This window comes from Octopus sinensis, linkage group LG15 (assembly GCF_006345805.1).
Source record: "Octopus sinensis linkage group LG15, ASM634580v1, whole genome shotgun sequence".
NCBI classification, from domain to species: Eukaryota; Metazoa; Mollusca; class Cephalopoda; order Octopoda; family Octopodidae; genus Octopus; species Octopus sinensis.
In genome coordinates, this window is record NC_043011.1 from 7,912,284 (window position 1) to 7,937,064 (window position 24,781).

At 42.2% G+C, this 24,781-nt stretch overlaps 1 protein-coding gene across 1 annotated transcript in view; it reads left to right on the forward strand.

The window, feature by feature from the left end:
• The window catches only part of LOC115220007 (ADAM 17-like protease), a 102,129-nt gene extending 78,986 nt beyond the window's left edge, over positions 1-23,143 (forward strand). Inside the window, exons 19-23 of the mRNA XM_029790309.2 lie at positions 3,900-4,012; positions 7,648-7,726; positions 11,068-11,156; positions 12,629-12,682; positions 22,087-23,143. Of these exons, the coding sequence (XP_029646169.1) occupies positions 3,900-4,012; positions 7,648-7,726; positions 11,068-11,156; positions 12,629-12,682; positions 22,087-22,200 (449 nt within the window). The 3' untranslated portion in view covers positions 22,201-23,143. The remainder of the gene's footprint in view (positions 1-3,899; positions 4,013-7,647; positions 7,727-11,067; positions 11,157-12,628; positions 12,683-22,086) is intronic.
• Positions 23,144-24,781: the final 1,638 nt, after the last annotated feature.

The window sequence follows — 24,781 nt, forward strand, 5'->3', positions numbered from 1 at the left end:
TGCTTAAATTTGCTTTGTCTTCTCTTGAATTTTCTGTGGGACAAAATAGTCTTGATTTATAAATATTTCGGGTGAGAAATGGCCTTCAGGAATGAATAAAATTTGTAAACTAAGAGGGCTACTGTTCAAACACACACACACACACACACACACACATATATATCATCATTGTCATCGGTTAGTGTCTGCTTTCCATGCTGGCATGGGCTGGATGGTTTGACTGAGAACTGGCAAGCCAGGAGGCTGCACCAGACCCTAATCTGATTTGGCAAGGTTTCTACAGCTGGATGCCCTTCCTAACACCAACCACTCAGAGAGTGTAGTGGGTGCTTTTACGTGTCACTGGCATGGGAGCCATTCAGGTGGCACTGGCATCAGCCACGCACAAATGGTGCTTTTATATATATATATATATGTATGTATAAAACAAAACAAGAAAATGGAAATATTTTGATATTATTTATTCTCTATTACACATGTTCCATTTGCTAATAGGAATGACAAAGGTTTACATGTTATACAGACCTGTAAGGAATTTCCCATTGGAAAAAGCTGAGGTTTACTCTAACAACTTATATGTTGGAACTTTGGTTTACGAACACTTCCTTTTATGTACAGTTTTTCAAACTTGAAGTGTCGTGGGTGATGAGTGGTTTGTCGAGTAAAGAACACGCAAGCCAGCAACAACAGTCGGTGACAATCTGGTAGTATCAGTAGCTGTTCAACTTTCATTCAGTGTACATCCCAGCCTGAATTTGTCTTGCCTTCTTTTGAATACCCTATGGGAAAAAAATAGTCTCAATTTACAAACATTTCAGGTGACGAACAGCATTCAGGGACAGATTTCATTTGTTAAACCAAGGTTCCACTCTATGCATATTAGAGTTGGCTGTGTAGTTAAGAATTAAGAAATTTGTTCCACAAGAGTGACTGTGTGGTAAGTAGTTTGCTAACCAACCACATGGTTCTGGGTTCAGTCCCACTGCGTCGCATCTTGGGTAAGTGTCTTCTGCTATAGCCCCGGGCCGACCAATGCCTTGTGAGTGGATTTGGTAGACAGAAACTGAAAAGAAGCCTGTCGTATATATATGTATATATATGGGTGTGTTTGTGTGTCTCCCCCTAGCATTGCTTGACAACCGATGCTGGTGTGTTTACGTCCCTGTCACTTAGCGGTTCGGCGAAAGAGACCGATAGAATAAGTACTGGGCTTACAAAGAATAAGTCTCGGGGTCGATTTGCTTGACTAAAGGCGGTGCTCCAGCATGGCCGCAGTCAAATGACTGAAACAAGTAAAAGAGTAAAGAGTATGATGGGGGTGCTGAACAGTTCCTGGCTTTGGGTAAAAGAAAATACAAGAGGGTCAGGTGATTATGATGTTAATCAATATATTCTCATCTCGGGTTCAAACACTTATTGCAGTGATCCTTTAGATTTTCTAAGCCCTGTAAAAGAACTCAGAAAGCTGGGCCTCCAACAAGGTCTTTTGCGATACCTTTAAAACCAGGAGCTTCACAGCACCCCCTTGTTCATGGCTACCCTATTTCAAAAAAGGGAATGGAAAGAGAAAGGAGAGAGAGAGAAGACAAAAATGAAGGAAAGAGATCTGTTTATTACTTAAAATCTAGAAAATAAAAGAGTGTAAAAATAGAGAAAAAGAAATAAAAAGAATAATAACAAGAGCACTCAGTGAGTGCAAACCTCCGCCAAGGCAACACCAATGTTCTTTCAATGATTAGTCAGGGAGGATTTTTAAAATGAGGATATCTGAAATAAACTCGACTGCTCTCACAAACAAGAATACTGAAAATGAACCCGACCACTCTCAAAACTTAAGCAAATAAACCGGAAGAATAATCCAGAATCCTTGTGTGATACTTGATCGATCCCAATGGTAGTCATGGAATGTGAAGGTGGCTGTAGAAAATTTAGTAACAGCAATAAATAGTTTGTCTTTATAACAAACTCACCATTGAAAATAGTTTCAATAACGGAGGTAATAATTATAAGTTCTACTTGGAAATTTTTTAATGAATACTATGAGACCTTTTGGCTTTCTCTTCTCTTAAATAACCCCTTCCTTTAGTATTCTTGTTGTTTTAGATTGATGTATAGACTTATGTATATATGTATACTGTAAAGTTTGAATATGTATGTATAATAAATGATATTCTTTTATTCTTTAACTCTTTTACTTGTTTCAGTCATTTTGACTGCGGCCATGCTGGAGCACCGCCTTTAGTCGCGCAAATCGACCCCGGGACTTATTCTTTTGTAAGCCCAGTACTTATTCTATCGGTCTCTTTTGCCGAATCGCTAAGTGACGGAGACGTAAACACACCAGCATCGGTTGTCAAGCAATACTAGGGGTACAAACACAGACACACAAACATATACACATACACATTTATATATACATATATATACGACGGGCTTCTTTCAGTTTCCATCTACCAAATCCACTCACAAGGCTTTGGTTGGCCCGAGGCTATAGCAGAAGACACTTGCCCAAGATGCCACGCAGTGGGACTGAACCCGGAACCATGTGGTTGGTTAGCAAGCTACTTACCACACAGCCACTCCTGCGCCATATATATATATGTTATAGAAATATGTTAGTGTTATTTAATTTCTGAACGGTTTTGCTGCCGTTTGTTTATGTAGATTGATTTCTTTATCCATCAGTTTCTAATAAGATAGGGATGCGAGAAAAATTGACAATAGAGAAATGAAAATAATCCTTTGGAAAAAGCCTCAAGGGAGATAACTGAGAATGACTTGAAAGTCATCGTAAGATCGTAATCGTGTAAAGTAAAGTAAATATAACAAATTATCCAGAATCCTTGTCTGGTACCAGATCAATCCCAAAATCTAATCAGTTCGTGTTAGACACGAGGTCAATCATCCCTGAAAGTTTCATCCGAATCCATCCAGCGGATCTTGAGATATCTTCTCCATGGTCAAACAAACACGACTAAAAACTGTACCTCTACCATCGCTAAATCAGAGGTAATAATAACTAACTAAAACGAAATAATGCAGATATGCAAATAATTTATCTATTATTAAATATAATAATATAAATTATTTACATGTTTTTAAGTTACGAAACAACTTGTCGTGATATTTGAATTTTCTTATCGTTAAATAAAATTTCATCAATTTATTTCTTTGTCACTTATGACATTTTATATATATATATATATATATATATATATATATATATATATATATATATATTGGCGTTAGGAAGGGCATCCAGCTGTAGAAACACTGCCAGATCTGACTGGCCTGGTGCAGCCTTTGGGCTTGCCAGACCCCAGTTGAACCGTCCAACCCATGCTAGCATGGAAAGCAGACGTTAAACGATGATGATGATGATATATATATATATATATACATATATATATATATATATGTGTGTGTGTGTATATATTTATATACATATATATATCTATATATATTTACATATATATATATATCTATACACACACACACACACACACACTTCTTTCAGTTTCTGTCTACCAAATCCCTGACAAGGCTTTGGTCGGCCCGAGGTTATAGTAGAAGACACTGGCCCAAGCTGCCATGCAGTGGGACTGAACCCAGAACCATTAGCTTCAAAGCAAGGTTATTACCACACAGCCATGCTTGCGAATATAATTGTTTATTTCTAGAAGGACATTGTAGGGTCAGTGTAAGAGGCTGAATCTGGCCAGTTTGAACATAAAACGGGGAAGATATAGGGGCCGGATATGACTGGTTTAAACCCCAAAAGTTCAAGAATGTATAGGTACCTCATTGTCCTGTTTCTCTTTATTCTGTTTGCACATGATAACTTGTGAAATGGTCAGTAGTTGACCGATTCCTCTGACTGTATCTGTGTTTCCTTTCAGTAACCGATGCCTGCCTGCGATGTTGTTATGCTAAAGACAAAATCTGCAGACCTTACGACAGATACTCAATGCTGCCAAACGGTCGACCTTGCGCTCAAGGATACTGTGTTGATGTACGTACTTTTGTTGTTGCTTTTTATTGCCGTTCTTATCTACTCTTTTACATGTTTCAGTCATTTGGCTGCGGCCATGCTGGAGCGCCGCCTTTAGTCGAGAAAATTGACCCCAGAGCTTATTCTTTGTAAGCCTAGTACTTATTCTATTCATTGCTGTTGCTGAACTGCTAAGTTATGGGGATGTAAACACACCAACATCAGTTGTCAAGCAATGGTGGGGAGACACACACACACATACACGACCGGCTTCTTTCAGTTTCCGTCTTCTAAATCCACTCACAAGGCTCTTGTTGACCCAAGGTTATATTAGAAGACACTTGCCCAAGATGCCATGCAGTGGGACTGAACCCAGAACCATGTGGATGGGAAGCAAGCCTCTTACCACACAGCCACTCTTGCAAATTTCCTCCTTTTATCCTTTCAGAGTCAATAAATTAAGTACCAGTGAAATACTGGGGTCGATGTAATTGACTTACTCCCCAACTCCCAAAATTTCAGACCTTGTGCCTATACTAGAAAGGATTATTATTATTATTAAGGCAGTGAGCTGTCAGAACCATTACCACTCTGGGTGAAATGCTTAGTGGTTCTGAGTTCAAATTCTGCCAAGGTCAACTTTGTCTTTCATTCATGGTTGATAAAATAAGTACCAGTTGTGTACTTGGGTCAATATAATTAATTAGTCCCCCACCCCCCAATATTTCTATAATAGAAAGGTTTATGAAGGTGGCGAGCTGGCAGAATTATTAGCATGGTGGATGAAATGTTTAATGGTATTTCACCAATTGCTACATTCTGAGTTCAAATTCTGCTGAAGTTGACTTTGCCTTTCATCCTTTCGGAGTCAATAAATTAAGTACCAGTGAAATACTGGGGTTGATGTAATTGACTGGTCCCCTCCCTCAAAATTCCAGGCCTTGTACCTTTGGGTAGAAAGGATTATTATTATTGAGTGAGAGAGCAGTGCATGCCATCAAAGTGACACTGGGGTAAAATATACGAAGCCCAATATACCCATTATGACTATCGATCTGATAAGGGTACACCATGTACATGCATCACAACCATGTGTGTGTGTGACATTGTGATCTCATATTAAGATAATCAGCGTATAACCTTGCTGGTCGAATAGCCCATCCCACTCGAAAGGTCCCTGAATTAGGGTTGTTTAAAGATGTTGAACGAAACACACATTTCCAAAGGTGAATTATCCAATCCCAAAGAATTCCTTTCATGGCTATGATGCTCCCCCACTACTTCTGCTCGTGATCAGAGATGCACATATCGTCAGCCACTAAGGGACATGCTCAACTGGTTACGGTCAAACAACTGACAAGCAAATCTGTGGTATTGAGCAGAATATTTGCTGTAGCCCATCTTTTATACCAAGACAAAACAATGTACATGATAACACTTCCAATCAGTTAAGATGAGAAGCCACGAGAGCCACTGCATAAGAGCCTGGCACTGCATCTGCTGCTGCTGTTAGAATCATTAGCATACCAGGAATAATGCTTAATGGAATTTCATCAAGGCGGTGAGCTGGCAGAAACGTTAGCACGCCGGGCGAAATGCGTAGCCGTATTTCGTCTGCTGATAGGTTCTGAGTTCAAATTCCGCCAAGGTTGACTTTGCCTTTCATCAACTCTGCTTGCAAAGACCTGTTGAGGCAAGTGAAATCAAAATCAAATTCGATGACTGACGTCCGTGCTAGCCAGGTGAAAAGAGCACCATATGAGTGTGATTATTGACAGAGTGGCTAACTGGCTTCAGTGCCAGTGGCACTTAAAAGGCACCATTCGGGCATGATCGTTACCAGCATCACCTTACTGGCCCCGTGCCGGTGGCATGTAAAAGCATCCACTACACTCTTGGAGTGGTTGGCATTAGGAAGGGCATCCAGCTGTAGAAACTCTGCCAGATCAGATTGGAGCCTGGTGCAGCAATCTGGTTCGCCACTCCTCAATCAAATCGTCCAACCCATGCTAGCATGGAAAGCAGATGTTAAAAGATGATGATGATGATGATATATATATATATATATATATATATATATATATATATTTATATATCCCGTGCTGGTGGCACGTAAAAAGCACCATCCGATCATGGCCATTTGCCAGCCTCGTCTGGCACCTGTGCCGGTGGCAAAAAGAACCCACTACACTCACGGAGTGGTTGGCGTTAGGAAACACTGCCAGATCAGACTGGGCCTGGTGCAGCCTTCTGGCTTCCCAGACCCCAGTTGAAACGTCCAACCCATGCCAGCATGGAAAGCGGACGTTAAACGATGATGATGATGATGATGATATATACATACACACACATATGTATGCTCATATGTTCACATGACATGCCTTGGGTAACTAGGTTGTCATGGTTATGTTGTCTCTGTACTTAACATGTGAAGAAAGACTGGTGGGACAAAAGATAAGTTTCTTAAAAAAGTAATGGGTGGGGTGGCAGTTAAACATTGGTGACAGGAGAAGCATCCACTTGTAAAATACTGTGTTAATAAATCATTTCCAGTCCAAGCTGCTGTTAGATGCTGGTGCAGTGTGGAAGCGCCCAGTACACTCTGTGGAGTGGTTGGCATGAGGGAGGGCATCCAGCTGTAGAAACCTTGCCAAAACAGGCACAGAGCCTGGGCAAGCTCTTCAGTGGTCAGCTCCTGTCAAACCGTCCAACCCATGCCAGCATGGAAAATGGATGTTAAATGATGGTGGTGGTGGTGGCGCTGGTGCTGGTTGTGGATACTGGAAAGCAGCCAGCAGTTGAAGGGGATCCACATCAAAATGTTGTGGACTTATCCCAGACACTTAGTAAAACAGGGTCCACTATGCAAGATACTCTCAAGTAGATTGGGAAAGTGTATCATCATCATCATCATCATCATCATCGTTTAATGTCTGTTTTCCATGCTGGCATGGGTTGGATGGTTTGACTGACGACTGGCAAGCCAGGAGGCTGCACCAGGTTCCAATCTGATCTGGCAAGGTTTCTGCAACTGGATGCCCTTTCTAATGTCAACCACTTTGAGAGTGTAGCGGGTGCTTTTTACATGCCACCAGCACGGGACCAGTCAGGTGACACTGGCATAGACCATGCACAAATGGTGCTTTTTATGTGGCACTGGCACGGGAGCCAGTCCAGTGGGACTAGCATCGACCACACTCGAATGGTAAGTGAGTACCTCATGAACTATCATCTAAGAATAAAGGCAACATGCATTGTAGATAACCCAAGAAAAGACCATTTCTTCATCGATTTGAGAAGCTCTATACCTCACCATTTCTATTCATCAGATGTTGCGCCATCAGATTTTCACTTATTTGGGTTATCTGAACACTTTATCAGTTATAAAAGAGTACAGAATCTTGCATGATGTCGAAATGGCACTCCAAATATATTCCTTTTCTAAAGAATCTGATTTTTTTTTTGTCCATGGAATCAGAAAACTGATTTTGAGTTGCAAAAATGTTATTGCTAATAATGGGGATTATAGTTTGAATGAATAAATATATTTACAATGTGCTTTATGCCAATTTAAACTCATTACATGAAATGCAACATATCTCTCTCTCTCTCTCTCAATATATATATATGTCTGTGTGTCTCTCTCTCATATTCAGGGTGAATGCAAGAGAGTGGTACGCAACATTGTTCAACGATTCTTTGATGTTTTTGAGAAGGTTATCACTGATGACTTTGGTAAGTATGATGAAATTCTTTACAGATTTATACACCCTCTACCTTAATTGTACACTCTTTATCTCAATTATACATCCTTTGCTATAATTATACACCCTTTATCTCAATTATACACCTTTTATCTTAATTATATTTTATAATTTATAATTTGACTCTACCTTAATTACACATGCTTTATTTTAATTATATACCCTTTATCTTAATTACACTCTCTCTATCTTTATACACCCTTTATCTCAATTATACATCCTTTGCCATAATTATACACCTTTTACCTTAATTATACACCCTTTATCTCAATTATACATCCGTTGCTATAATTATACACACTTTATCTCAATTATACACCCTTTACCTTAATTATACACCCTTTATCTCAATTATACATCCGTTGCTATAATTATACACACTTTATCTCAATTATACACCCTTTACCTTAATTATACACCCTTTATCTCAATTATACATCCGTTGCTATAATTATACACACTTTATCTCAATTATACACCCTTTACCTTAATTATACACCCTTTATCTCAATTATACATCCGTTGCTATAATTATACACACTTTATCTCAATTATACACCCTTTACCTTAATTATACACCCTTTATCTCAATTATACATCCATTGCTATAATTATACACTCTTTATCTCAATTATACACCCTCTACCTTAATTGTACACCCTTTATCTCAATTATACACCCTTTACCTTAATTATTCACACTTTATCTCAATTATACATCTTTTATCTTAATTATACTCCTTAAACCTTTCAGGCCATTGGGGTCCCGAGGGACCCCCTTTTATTTTTGTAGATTTCCGCACTATCCATAAAGTAATATTTGTTTAATCTCAAGGCGGCGAGTTGGCAGAATCGTTAACACACCAGGCAAAATGCTTACCGGTATTTCCTCTGTATTTACAATCTGAGTTCAAATTCCGCCGAGGTTGACTTTGCCTTTCATCCTTTTGAGGTCGATAAATTATGTACCAGTTGTGTACTGGAGTCAGTCTAATCGACTGGCCCCATCTCCAAACATTTTGGGTCTTGTGCCTAGAGTAGAAAAGAATATTTGTGTAATCTTGTATATATGTGTGGGTGCATGATACAGAACAAGAAATTTAGTACTTTATTGGTATATATTTGTAATTATTTGCGTTTAATGAAGAGGAATTACAATATAATTTATTGACCAAAAAAGACCTTTATTGAAAGAAATCATCATCTTTTATAGTTTTATAAACTATACATACAACACGAAATATAAAATAAAACAAAATTATTTAGTGTATTGATTTATACCAGAACAAATACGAAGAAAATTGATTTATAGTTGATCAGAATATCTGAAAAAAAAGAATAGGAAAATATAATTTCACAGAGGGCCAATAGGGTCCAGTTGGACTCCAATGACCCTATTTTATGCTATAACATCCATATGACTGGAAATTCTTAACTCAAAATTTGTGTGTGCATTCATAAACTGTTGACAGTAAAAGGGATGAGATATAAAATCATTTAAATAAAAAATGTAAACTTTGCATGAATTTTAAAATTAGCTGGGGTCCCTTGGGATCCCACTGATCCATGAAAGGTTAATTCTATATAAGGTGTGTATTTGCACAGCCTAATTCACTGTTTCTCACGAATGGTAGTTGGATCCCTGTTTGGATTGAAAAGGGAGCACACAAATTGCCATGGTTTAAAAAATCTTAAAATTTGCTCGACACCAAGGAGAACAAAGAGGAATTATTAGGAAGGAAACTCTGTTTTCTCATTAATTAAGAGGGTAATGAGGGGAAGATGATTTCTCTTAATTATTATTTTATTTTTCTTGGTGAAAGTTGAGAGGCAAGCATTTGTTACTTTGAGAATCACTGTTCTAATTAAACTCATTATCAATATTTAAATATGTTCTGGTCCTGCTTAAAAAAAAGCACCCAGTACATTCTATAAAATGGTTGGTATTAAGAAACCGGCTCTGGCTCTGAGTACAAATGTCTTGTTTTCATAAGTTTTGAATTAAAATCTTCCACAAAACCTTAATCACAATTTATGTTCTTAACACTAGCTTAATGATAACTAAGTTATTTTACTAAATTCTTTGTTATATTTAAAATTAATTGAAAGAAACACAGAGCATCTCAACAGAAATATGATAGCGAAAGGGTTAACAAATGGTTAATTTAACCCTTTTGATACCAACCTGGCTGTAACCACCTCTGGCTCTATAATACGAATGTCTTGTTTTCAAAAGTTCTAAATTAAAATCTTCCACCAAACCTTAGTCACAATTTATGTTTGTAACACTCATCATCATCATTGTTCGACCGTGGTCGAGACAATGGAATTTACCATGCTATGCCAGACTTCACGGTCCATCATGGCATTACGGAGGTCCTGTTGCTGGATACCTGTATCCCTGGAGATTATATCAGGATAGGAGAGTGTGCACCCTCTGATATTGCGAGCAGATGGCTTCCAGAGGAGAAGAGTAGAAATTGCTTCGTGATAACTAAGTTGTTTTACTAAGTTCTTTGTTATATTTAAAATTAATTGAAAGAAACACAGAGCATCTCAAAATAAATACAGTAACGAAAGGGTTAAACGACCATGATGATATAAATTTTGTATATTGCGTCGTTATTGTCATCACCTAATGTCTGCTCTCTGTGTTGGTATGAGTTGGACAGTTTGACAAGATCTGATGAGATGGAGGACTGCGTTGAGCTCCGACGTTGTCTGCTCTGGCATGGTTTCTATGAGTAGATGCTCTTTCTAATGTGAACCGCTTTGCAGAATACACACTGAGTGCTTTTTATGTGTTACCAGCACTAGCATGTAGCAAATTGCAAAACCTAAAGAGGATCCAATAAGCGAAGGAGAATAGGAGAGAGGGTATGGTGTATCTTCATGGTGAGAGGGTATGGTGGATCTAAGCAAGGTGAGAGGGTGGTAGTGAAGAGAATAACAATATAGATGACACTATTAGGGGGTGGGGAAATATGGAAGGAAGAGAGAAAGGAAAGGAATTGGTGTTAGGTGCTAGTGAGAAAGGAAGGGACAGAATGGTTAGCGTTATGAGGTGGGTTGTTTGATAGGGACTCCGTTGCCGTCCTACACTATTGGGGCAAGTATAAGCTGAAGGTATGAGGGGAAGAGAACATGAAATAAAGAAACAGACGAAGGCAGTAAAGATCACAGCACACAGAGCTGTTCTCTCAGTTGTTCAGAAAAAAAAGACATTAATGCAAATTGATAGAACTGTTGAAATATGAGTAACCAAAACACTCCTTAATGCGTAATGTGTGTCCCTTTGTTGTTCTGTCTGCAGGGGAGTTCATGAAAACCAACATTGTTACAACAGTGATAATCTTATCGATGTTTATATGGATACCAGCGAGCTGTTTGATCTCTCGCTATGTAAGTATGGAAATCAAAATTAAACAATTTCTTTTTATTTGCCGGTGGGGGACTGTAATTCAATATCTCATCATCATCATCATCATCGTTTAACGTCCGCTTTCCATGCTGGCATGGGTTGGACGGTTTGACTAAGGACTGGCAAGCCAGGAGGCTGCACCAGGCTCTAATCTGATCTGGCAAGGTTTCTACAGCTGGATGCCCTTCCTTAACATCAACCACTCTGAGAGTGTAGTGGGTGCTTTTTACATACCACTGGCTTGGGAGCCTGTCAGGCGGCACTGGCATCGACAGCGTTCAGATGGTGCTTTATACATGCCACTGGCACAGGGGCCAGTCAGTGGGCACTCTAAATATTCCAATATGATTAACAGTTCCTATTTTAAAGTGTTAAATATATTTCAGTATGATACACTTGTGTGTATTACCATCATCATCATTGAATGCCTGCTTTCAGTGGTGGCCTGGGTTGGATGGTTTGGCAGAAGCTGGCAAGCCTGAGTACTGCAATAAGCTCTGTTTGCTTTGGTATAGTTTCTATGGCTGGATACCATCCCTTTCTGATGCCAACCACTTCCCAGAATATACTGTATAGATTTTATGTGGAACCAACACAAGTGAGGTCCCTAAGTAACTTGCAAGACAAAGACCCTTCAACTGAGTGGCGAGTAGTATGGTGGGGAGGTGGCTTTGCGTCATTTGATGAGGGTTTAAACTGTGATAGAGGGACAGAAACAGTTGGCTTACAGTGGAGAAGACGTGTTGGAAAAGGAGAGAGAAGAAAAGATGGTGAAGATGTGTTGCAGAAGGACACAAACTTGCATCCCTCAGATACAGAGGTGTCGTCATCATCATTTACTGTCTGTTTTCCATGCTGGCATGGGTCGGCTGCTTTGTAAGGGTCTAATGATCTGCAAAGCTGCAGTGAGTTCCAATGTCAGTTTTGACATTGTTTCTATGGCTGGATGCCTTTCCTAACACCAACCAAGTGTTTGGGACTTACCACTGCACATGATCAAATGATGCTGTTGTTTAGCCCTAGGTTAGCCATGACTATTTTTTTTCCTTCTCATGAGCATTGTGTATCAAGGACTACACTTGCCCAGTATGTCTTTCCTTCTTCAAAACAATAGGCTGCAGTTTGAGTGAAATTTAGCTACAATTTCTAGCAGCTATAACGACTACATTGGACCCCTACACCACTCAGTATATTGTTGTTGTTGTTGTTGCTTCTATTGTTACTGTTGTTTTTGTTCTTTTTTTTTCTTCCTTATTTTTTTCTGCATTTTGTTCCTGTTCTTGTTCTAGGGTTCCTTCCTCTTCTTTCTCTTCCACCCCTTCTTTTCTTCCTCTTCTTCGTCCCCTTCTTCCTCTTCCTTCTTTTTCTTCTTTTTCTTTTTCTTCTTCTCCTTCTTCTTCCCTCCTCACCAGTACTATGGCATTATTTTCCCCCACCATCCATTCTATTACAGGACAACGAGCAACGCAAAAAAGACGAACAAGAAGAAGAATGGTACAGCCCTTCGGTAAATACCTTTTTTTACTTACTTTTTGTTTTGCACCATTTCTCATCAGAATAAAACCTTTACCCCCCCACCAACACCATCTTGCTGGAGGACACCTCTGATCATAAGATACAAAGTACCTAATTTTTCTCTTTTAATTAGGGATCTTGTATCTCAAAAATTCTTTAAAATTGTTTTTAATTTTTTAAAATTTGGGTTGCAGACAGTGTTGGTGTGTTTACATCCTTGTAACTTAGCAGTTTGGCAAAAGAGCCCAATAAAATAAGTACCAGGCATGGAAAGAAAATAAATAGTGCCCCAGCATGGCCACAGTCTAATGACTGAAAGAAGTATAAAATAAAAGAGCTGCTGGAAACCCCACCTTGAAGACAACCCCCGAGTGTTCAGTTTTTGCCCGATGACCCGCACAAATGATTTGCTTATAGCGGTCAAATGTATGTGTTGTACAATTTCCCACTCATTCCATCAAATCGACATGGCCGGAACAGGTGAACTGGGGACCACACGTCAGGTGTTGAAGTGATGGACAGAGCAAAGTGCAACAAAGTGTTTAGCCCAAGAACACAGTACATCGCCTGGTCTGAGAATTGAACCCACAATCTAACAATTGCATGCTGTACACCCTAACCACCCAGCCATGCACCTTCGTACATGTAATATATTCTTTCATTTGTTTCAGTCATATTGACTGCGGCCATGCTGGAGCACTGCCTTTAGTTGAACAAATCAACCCCAGGACTTATTCCTAGTACTTACTCTATCAGTCTCTTTTGCTGAACTGCTAAGTTATGAGGATGTAAACACACCAACACCTGTTGTTAAGCGATGGTAGGAGGACAAACACAGACACACAAATACACACACACACACATATATATTATATTTTTATATATATATATATATATATATATCTATGGGTAGTGGGTAGCGATTTCCTTCACTACTTCAAGGAGTGACAACTCTGCCTGACACGAGTCCCGGGCTCAGCTGGCTCCAGCTGATAGTACTCGGTATGGGCCCCTATCCAGGGTATACATGAAAGGAGACAACCTTCAAAGAAATCCGGAATGGAGCCCCGTAGGCGGTTTAGTGTTCGACTCGACACTCTTCCGACAGCTCCTGCAACTAAGCTGGTGCCAAACGTAATGCTCTGCACTCCTTTGGACTACATCAGCAAGGTCGAGAGAGGAATCCTGACGATTGGGTTACCCAGGATTATCTTATTTCTAGCCAAGGCCTGCGCAAAACTCGAGAGGAAACTGGGAGAGGATATTCCAGTGCTACTGTAAAAAGTGGCAGATTATTTTATGCACAACTCCATTGTCTCCCGAGACAAAAGGATGCCAACAATATATATATGACAAGCTTCTTTCAGTTTCCATCTACCAAATCCACTCACAAGACTTTAGTCGGCCTGAAGCTATAGTAGAAGAGACTTACCCAAGGTGCCACGCAGTGGGACTAAACCCAGAACCATGTGGTTGGAAAACTAACTTCTTACCACACAGCCATTCCTGCACATTATAGATATCATCATCATCGTTTAACGTCTGTTTTCCATGCTAGCATGGGTTGGACGGTTCAACTGGGGTCTGGGAAGCCAGGAGGCTGCGCCAGGCCCAGTCTGATCTGGCAGTGTTTCTACAGCTGGATGCCCTTCCTAACGCCAACCACTCCGAGAGTGTAGTGGGTGCTTTTTATGTGCCACCTGCACAGGTGCCAGACGAGGCTGGCAAACGATCATGATCAGATAGTGTTTTTTACGTGCCACCTGCACAGGTGCCAGACGAGGCTGGCAAATGATCAGATAGTGTTTTTTACGTGCCACCTGCACAGGTGCCAGACGAGACTGGCAACTGCCACAATCGGATGGTGCTTTTTATGTGCCACCGGCACGGAGGCCAGTCGGTGCGGCGCTGGCAACGGCCACATTCGGACAGTTCTCTTACGTGCCACCGGCACTGGTATCTCAGCTACAATTTCCATTGATGTTGAAAGATTTCGATTTCGATTAGATATATATATAATATATTCATATATCTTTTATCTTGTACTTGTCCCAGTCATTAGATTGTGGCCATGCTGGGGCACTGCCTTGACGGATTTATTTTAGTCAAACAAGTCGATGCCAGGACTTTTGCCGTAGTCCTAAGTTGCAAGGATGTAAACATTCTAACCACAGTTGTCAAGCAGTGGTAGACCAACACACACACACACTCACACATAGATGGTAGCCTAAAAGTAGGTTTACAGTTATCACGTAGGCACTTTAAATTTCTTTTAAAACCTTTTATTACAATTAAATTTGTATCTTGCAAACTGAACAGGGAGCTTGACAAAATTAACTAAATTAGCATAGAATAATGGTTTCATATTCTTTTATAATTAAGATCTAAACTACTAATATATGAAAGCGAAAGAGAAAGTAGAATAACTGTAAACCTACTTTGGGGCCACCCGGTATATATTAAATAATGTGTAAACAATGGGCTTCTTTCAATTTCTGTCTACCAAATCCACTCAAGACTTTGGTGAGCCCAAGGCTATAGTAAAAGACACTTGCTTAAGGTGTTGCACAGTGGGACTGAACCCAGAACCATGTACTTGGGAAGCAAGTTTCTTACCACACAGCCTTGCCTGTGCTTATTATATATTTACATATTTATTCATCGGTGGCACGTTAAAAGCACCAACCGATCGTGGCCGATGCCGGACCCCCCTGGCACCTGTGCAGGTGGCACGCAAAACGCACCCACTACACTCGCGGAGTGGTTGGCGTTAGGAAGGGCATCCAGCTGTAGAAACTCTGCCAGATCAGACTGGAGCCTGGTGCAGCCCCTGGCTTCCCAGATCCCGGTCAAACCATCCAGCCCATGCTAGCGCGGAAAACAGACGTTAAACGATGATGATGATGTTCATGATCTTACCACACATCTACGCCTGTGCCTACAAACACACACACACACATATGCATATATATTTGGAAAAAATGAATAGAAATGACTTCTCTGATAATTTTATCCACTTTGATAATCAGATGTTTGTTAACCAATCAACGTTTACAAATCGTGACCCTGTTGTGAGTTTCCTCATTTAAAAGTGGTTTTCAAACTGATAATTTCTGTGTAGGTGGGGCTGTTGAAAAAGGAACACTCACACGCTCTCTCTCTCTCTCTCTCTCTCTCTCCCTCCCTCCTCCCTTCCCCTCATAATAAAAACAGAATCAGAATGAACAAGGAGAGGAAGGCTCAGATATAAAAGACACACTTATACATACACTAACACATTTACACACTCACACACATTAAATGATTGGTCCAGAGGACAGTGTAACTAGAAGCTTTGTTAGCATAACAATCGTTTCGGCTTCATTCTGCACTGTTCCCTTGTGGGTGTGTGGGTGATGTAATGACATCAGATGCAATGCACAGTGCAATAAACCTAATCAGGTGATGTAGCATGCTTCAAATGTTACCAGATTTACATTTTCGTTTCGCTTACCGTACACGATGTTGACAAGTCACAAAAATTGCATGACATTGATGTCCATCACTCCTTGATGAGATTGATAATAATAATGGTATTTTAATATAAGCTTAAAGCTTTTGGCAATAACTGTGCAATGACGAAGGAAAATAATCTAATAAACCTTCTTTTTCTTGTCGAGGACTTATATGCCCCTTTATTAGACTATTTTCTTAGTCATTGCTCAGTGATTGCCATAGGCTTTAAGCTTGAGGCCTATTGAGTCAAGTACATCAACATCAAAATAAATATCAAATGGAAATAGTAGTTGTGATACCTGTGCCGGTGGCATCCGAACGTGGCCGATGCCAGCACTGCCGTGACTGGCTTCTGTGCCAGTGGCACGTAAAAAGCTCCAACCGATCATGGCTGCTGCCTGCCTCCCCTGGCATCTGTGCCAGTGGCATGTAAAAAACACCCACTACACTCACGGAGTGGTTGACGTGAGGAAGGGCATCCAGCTGTAGAAACACTGCCAGATCAGACTGGAGACTGGTGCAGCCTACTGGCTTCGCAGACACCAGTCGAACCATCCAACCCGTGCTAGCAAAGAAAACAGACATTAAAAGATGATGATGATGATGATATATATATATAGTATTAATAAAATAGGAGATGAAATGTGTAATAGACTTTATTGGGTACAACACATGTTTCAACCCGTTCTGGGTCTCTTCGCATACATCAAGAAAAAGTTTGACTAGAGATCTCTTGAGTCAGCTTACATACTGCTATAAGTCCATCAAATTCGATATATATATATGTATATATATATATATAGAGAGAGAGAGAGAGAGAGAGAGAGTATAGGAGAATCAGTAAGTTGTCATAATAGAACTCAGAGTTTCAAATGCCAGAGCTCTGAGCTTCTACGCATTTCCGTCGGCTATTTTTCACGATAGATGCTATGAAAAAAAAGAACAAAAAAAATGTTGACTAAAAGGGAAGTTACTCTGATAGGCATGACAAAAATGTAAGATATAAAATGTTAAAAATAAAAAAAAATGCATGCAACCACATTCTCGCAACATATAGAAATCTTCTACGTTCGTAAAATCTGGTTGTGTGTAATTTTTTCATTTATTACACTAGCACTATGACCTGGCATATGTCTCTACATAGACATATACTTTTTGGGATCAGGATGATCCTTCGTTTGGTTCTTGAACATCCAAGATTGAAATCCAGTCTGGATGAGGATTTGTTGTGTGTTGACAGTTGAGAATTTGAATTCTAAAAGAACTCCAAAACTTTGTGAAATTAACAAGTTTTTCACTTAACCCTTTCGTTACCGTATTTATTTTGAGATGCTCTGTGTTTCTTTCAATTATTTTAAATCTAACAAAGAATTTTGTAAAATAACTTAGCTATCATTCAGCCAGTGTTAGGAATATAAATTGCAACTAAGGTTTGGTGGTATATTTTGATGCAAAACTTATGAAAACAAGACATTTGTACTACAGAGCCAGAGCCGGGTTAGTAACGAAAGGGTTACTGAATTGAAAGTAATACCATGTTAGTAGGGTACCAATGAATGTTTTATTATTATTTCTCTCTGTTTCTTTTGGAGGTGGGGGGGCTGCAGGCCCAAATAGCCCTCCGCAGGAACTAGCCTAAAAGTCCACACACTGACTTCTAAGCTAGTACACATAATGTTCGTCCTTCGGTTCGAAGATGACCAACTGACATCATCTGATGGAACTGCCGCCATGAGACCGGAGGTGGCTGGTGAGGCCAATCCGGGCAAGGAAGCCCCTCCCACAGGTGGGGCAGAAGTGGGTAGGGGCAGTGCTACTGGTGCAGGCGGCTCTGACTTTACGCATCTGACGTTTCTGCTCCGCTGACCGAATCCGTCCCTCCTCGGCTGTCCCTGCTCCCACGGTGATTGCGCTGCGCCAGGATGAGCGGTTGGCAGCAAGTGTCTCCCAGGTCTCTGTTCCGATGGAGAAGTCTTTGAGAGAGACCTTGAGACTATCCTTGTAGCGCTTTTTCTGCCCTCCGACTTTGCGCCTGCCCTGGCCGAGTTCACCGTAGAAGAGCTGTTTTGGGATGCGAGTGTCGGACATGCGGGAGACATGGCCCGCCCATCTCAGCTGGGCCTTGCGCATGATTGTGATGGTGCTAGGGAGATCTGCCTGCTTCAGAACTTCCGTGTCTGGGACTTTGTCCTGCCAGCGGATGTGAAGGAGATTCCGAAGACACCTGAGATGGAAGTGGTTTATCTGGCGCTCGTGCCTTCGGTAAGCAGTCCACGTCTCGCAGCCGTATAGTAGAGTGGTAAGCACGACTGCCCGGTAGACTTTCAGCTTGGTGTTGAGGCTGATTCCTCTCCGCTCCCAGACTTTCTTTCGCAGTCTCCCAAACGCGCTGCTTGCCTTGGAGATTCTGTTGATGGTTTCAGCATCTATGTTGGCATTGCAGGAGAGAGTGCTGCCCAGGTAGGTGAAGTTTTCCACCACTCGTAAGATCCGTCCGTTCACCCTTATCTGAGGCTCATGGTATTGTTTGCCGGGGGCTGGCTGAAACATCACTTCGGTTTTCTTGGCACTGATGGTGAGACCGAAGTTGTCACAGGCTGATGAGAACCTGTCCATCTCGAGCTGCATCTCCTGCTCATCGATTGCATTAAGGGCGCAGTCGTCAGCAAAGAGAAAGTCTCTGACGATTGTCTCCCTCACCTTTGTGACAGCCTGCAATCTTCTGGAGTTGAAAAGTTTCCCGTCTGTCCTGTACTTGATGTCGATACCGGACTTGCAGTCCCTAAAGGCGTCGGACAGCATTGCTGAGAACATGATGCTGAACAGTGTTGGGGCCAGGACACAGCCCTGCCTGACTCCGTTGGTCACCTGGAAGGCTTCAGATGAGTTGCCGTCTTCAAGGATTCTGGCTGTCATTCCGTCGTGGAACTGGCGGACAATTGCAATAAATTTGCTGGGGCAACCAAATTTTCCCATGACCTTCCATAGTCCCTCCCGACTGACTGTATCAAAGGCCTTGGTGAGGTCAACAAAGGTCATGCAGAGGTCAAGGTGCTGCTCCATGCATTTCTCCTGGAGCTGGCGGGCGGCGAATATCATGTCAGTGGTCCCTCGACCCGCACGGAAGCCACACTGGCTCTCAGGGAGAAGGCCTTGCTCCAAGTGTTCCAGAAGGCGGTCAAGCAGGACCCGGGCCAGGATCTTGCCTGCTATGGACAAGAGGGAAATACCTCGGTGGTTGTCGCAGGACTGCCGATCTCCTTTCCGCTTATAAATGTGGACGATTGTTGCATCCCGGAAATCTTGAGGGAGTTGTTCCCTGTCCCACATCGACTGGAACAGGCTGGTGAGCTGACTGATCATGGTGGGGCCTCCCGACTTGAACACCTCTGCAGGGATGGCGTCAGAGCCTGGAGCTTTGCCGGTGGACATTTTTTTGATGGCTCTGCTCACTTCCCCGACTGCAGGGGGAACAGCCAACTCGTGGTTTGTCGGCACCTGGGGGAGTCGTGCGATGGCTTCCTCGTTGATCTGGGCTGGTCGGTTGAGCACGATGTTGAAGTGCTCCGCCCATCTCTCCAGGATCAGCCTCTTGTTAGTCAGGAGTGAGGTTCCATCTGAGCTGAGCAGGGGGGTTGATCCAAAGGAGAACTGCGGTCCATAGACAGCTTTCAGCGCCTCGTAGAATTTCTTGGTGTCGTGTTTGTCTGCGTATCCCTGAATCTCATCCGCCTTGGCGCTTAACCATGCATCTTGCATGAGGCGGAGTTTAGCCTGGACTGTGCTGCGAATGTTGTTGAAAGCGGCCTTCTTTGCCGTGCAGGTGGTGTCATTTTGGTGAGCCCGCAGCAGACGGCGTTTCTCTTCCAGGAGCTTTTGGATTTCCTGGTCGTTTTCGTCGAACCAGTCCTGGTGGTTCCTCGTAATTTGGCCCAGAGTTTCAAGGGCGATGGAATGAACCGTGTCCCTGAATGATTCCCACTGCTCATCGAATGTCCAACAGCTTACTGTCCATACGTGACTGGAGATCTTGTGCAGTCAGCTGGTTCCCTAATTTCGTGATGTTAAGCTTCCTCGTCACTTTCTGACCCTGTGGTCTTCTCTTAGGTCGGATGTAGAAATCCATCCTGGAGATGATGAGGCGATGGTCCGTCCAGCAGTCAGCTCCGCACATGGCTTTGACCAGTCTCACGTCCCGCCTGTCTTTCGCCCTGACGATGACGTAATCTATCAGATGCCAGTGTTTGGAGCGTGGATGCATCCATGATGTCTTGTTGCGTGTTGGCAGACGGAACAAGGTGTTGGCGATGGTAAGATCATGAGAGGCACACGCACGCAGGAGGAGCTGTCCGTTGCTGTTGCACTTTCCGATTCCTTGCTTTCCCAGTACGCGATGCCAGGCTTGGTGGTCAGTCCCGACACGGGCGTTAAAATCCCCAAGGAGGATGAGCTTCCCAGGCTGGGCTGACGTGATGAGGGACTCGAGTTCCTCATAGAACCTGTCCTTAACTTCTTCAGGGTTGGTCATGGTGGGGGCGTAAGCACTGATGATGGTCGCACTAGTCTTGTTTCCAAGTGGGAGCTGCATCTTCATCAGCCGATCGTTGATACCCTCGGGGGGGCTTTCCAGTTTCCGCACGTGTACTGACTTAATGGCAAAACCAACACCAGCCTCACGACGCTCTTCGCTGCTGCGACCACTCCAAAAGAAAGTGTAGCCGCCGCCTGTCTCTGTCAGCTGGCCTTTGTCCGCAAGGCGGGTCTCGCTCAGTGCTGCAATATCGACACTGTATCGGCTCAGTTCTCTGGCCACCAGGGCAGTTCGTCTCTCTGGTCTGTCCGCTTTGGTGTTGTCAAGCAGAGTTCTCACGTTCCAAGTTGCGAAAGTGAGCACCTTTGTTTGTTTTCTTCTTTCTTTGTTTCGACCGCTTGGAAAGGATCCCCGCCAGCCGCGGTTTGCTGACCAGGGTGAGGTGAGGCAGGCTATGTTTGTGTCAGGTCTCCGCTTGGAGCTACTGGTAACATGTAACCCAGTACAACCTGTTACATGGTCGGGTCGTTGGCGACTAAACTGGCAACCCCACCAAGATTTCTTGGTGAGGAGGGTGATTTGGACACCCAGCAGGACTAAAAACAAAACCTGTCAAAGGGCAGAGGAACTCTCTCATGAGTCAATGGCCATCCAAAATCCGGAGTGGAGCCCCTAAGGCGGTTGGATTGCGCCATGCGTGCCACCTTCCGGCAGCTCCTGCATCTTGGTCTACCCCCAGTCGTCTTGACTTTGTCTTGCCACTGGATCCGGCGCACCAGGACGAGAGAGTGAGGCTGATCCTGCGCAAGTCACCCTCACTATAATCCAAGTCACGTGCATGTCACGACATCATGACGCCATGACACCATCCCAAAGTCCTGTGGCGATGGGGAAACGGCGAAGTAGCAGGTGAGGATACACTGGGAGCTGCAGTCGTGAACCCACACACAGGCGGCTCAGGACATGTGGTCGCCCCTCACTGAACTGAGGCAGCAGTGGAGTCTGGCAGCCTCCTGAGTGACCGAGCAGCCCTCTTCAGGATCGCGCTGCTCGCCTCCCCAGCATGAGGACGGGGCTAGAAAAGCTAGTACACACACACACACACACACACACACACACACACACACACACACACAATATCATTAAACTTCCATACAGCCACAGTCTGTTGAAATACATTCATAAGACAAGGCTTCACACTGTGGGATTGAACTTCAGACCACATTGTTGCAAAGTGCATTCCTTAACCATACACCCACCTGTTCATATTATTTATTTACTCATGTTTATTAATGTTTTTTGTTTCATTTTTGTCGCATTTTAATTTTGATTCTTTTCTTCTTTTCTTTTTGCTCTCTCTCCCTCAACAGAACCGGTCATTCATTGCTTCGTCTGCAGAAAAACTGAAAATTCACACACCCACCTCAGTTTTCAATGTTTCAGCTAATGCTTCCAATGGGCAAGACCGAGAGACAAGAGTCTAACATTGGTCGACTCATCTCCCTGCCTCCCGCCTCCCGGCCAATCGATCCTTTTCCTTCTCCTTTCACCCACCACTAAGGTTGCTATTTTTGTTTAAAAATCGATACTGTTGAAGAACAAGTTCTGCCTGCAGGAATATTGTACAGTTGAAGGCAAAATTTACCAAAAAAGATACCATTTGATGAATGCCTACATTTTTACATACCTGCAGACCCAATCACACACACAACCATATATGTGCCCTCACTATATGCTTGCTTGTTTGATTGCTTAGGATTTGGTAGTTGAAACTGAAATTGGCCAGTCAGGTTCATTTTCATCTACGAATTCTTTGGTTACTAACCTCACAATCTTCAGTATGAAGCCTCTGTCGAAGACCAGAATGGTAAATGTTTGGCTGAAGAATGCAGGTTTTATTTCTGAGTACATGCTCTTTCTTTTTTTTTTGTTGCTTTGCCTTGTAGTGGTATGTGTGTGTTTCCTACATATTTTAAATCTGACCCACAACAGCTAGACGGTGCCGGTGTGGGCATCAAGTTGTGATTTCTCAACTCTCAAACACTTGATGTTTGAACCTCGTGTTTGGTTCATCTCTTTGACATTACTTCCCACACACTTTCATTCACTCTTGCACACATACACAGAAAGATAACAAGCTTTTAATCCCTGAAACTTCACTCAATCACTTGCTTTAAATTGGTTCGTTCTCTTTCTTCGTCAAGACAACTTGCACGCTGCTGATTTGGTTTGTGAGTAAAGGCTCTCAGCTGTTTGGAAGCTGATGAGTTTGGCATGGCTGACAGAACAGTGAACCTGTTTCGGCATCAATACTTTTTGGCACTAGGGACAGGGGCACACACTCACTCATGTGCATGTGCACACACATACACACTCACATACACACATGCATGCACAAATACACATGCACTCTCATTCACACACACATGCATGCACACACATTCACACACATACACGTGTGCATGCATACATGGACACACTGATAGACTCAATCCAATTGGCCCTGGTTTAACCCCTACAATGTTGGTCTTGTGTGCCTTTAGCGGGGTCCCCTACGTTATTTGAACCTAGACACCATTTCTAACAATAACATCCTACTTCACTCCCACTGGTCTTTGCTTCACCACATACTGAAATTTAGAAATAGCTAGTTTTAACTGCTATTTCTAAATTTTGGTATGTGGTGAAGCAAATTTTTTTTGCTGAACCCTAATTATAATTATACTCATAATTATAAAAAAATTATATATTATATATATATATATATATAAATATAGGGATGGTATTATTGAAATACCATCACTAGTGGTAAGCGAATTAGCAGCCGTACAGGCAAATTAATAAAATATTGTATATATATATATATGTTAGTTAGTTAGTTAGTTAATGTTTGGCTCAAAAAGCAAAATGCAAGGCCATGTAGGGGGACATGGAATTATGTACAGGCTGGTGTTCATGTAAAGAGTTCAGGCCACTTGTGGTCAAGGGAGACTTTGAACCGAGCGGTTGTCGGCATCTTCACCATCTCGTCCGGCAGCTTATTCCATGGATCCACAACCCGGACGGAGAAAGCCCCTCTCCTTCAATTGAGATGAAATCGTCGCAGATAGAGCTTTTCGGAGTGACCCCGCAGCCGACGCTCTGGAGCAGGAGTGAAGAACAGCTCTTTCGAGAGGTTACACTTTCCGCTTATGATGTTGTGAGCGAGAATGAGATCACCACGGCATCGTCGTTTTTCTAGAGAATAAAGGTCGGGCGTCTTCAGCCTTTCTTCATAAGATAAATTCTTGAGACCAAGAACCATGCGGGTAGCCAGCTTCTGGACTCTTTATATATATATATATAATATATATATATATAAAGTGTAAAAATTATCAAAAATAATAATCTATACTAGTGGCCAGCAATTATAAAAAATTGTCCATACACTGTAACTTATTTTTATATATGTGTATAACCATATAACCATATACCACTTGGTGGTTTTCCACTTAGCGTATAATTACCTATGGTTATACACACATATGTGTGTGTGTGTGTGTGTCTTCAAGTATATGTACACACATTCTCATGTATCTGCATACAAGCACACACACATCTGGATGTGGGCATATATTAACATATATATGATGGTTGTTGTTTATATTTATATCCGTGTGTGTGTGTGCGGGTCCTTGATAAGTCACCATTATCAACAACAACCTCTACTTCATGTAAAATCCTTCCATGCCTTATCTGCTGAAGTGATAATGCTGTGCAGTCTTATCTGTTGCCTGTGTCTCATTATGAAGACATAGGTTATCGACCCATTTCCCCATATCAAGTGCCCCCAGTAAGTTATTTCTTAATGAGTGCACCCCCCCCCCCCGGGGTTAACCCTGATCAAAATAACCTTGGCTCAAATGCATTCCAACCATTACTTTCTAGGACTTCATTATCTAATGTGTCCTTCCCCTTGTAATACAATAGAATATAATTTGATGGAGGTTATCCTGCTATTTCTAGCAGCTGTAGCTACCACATACAAGTTGGCTTATTTTCTGGGTGTATTAGACGTGCAGGGGC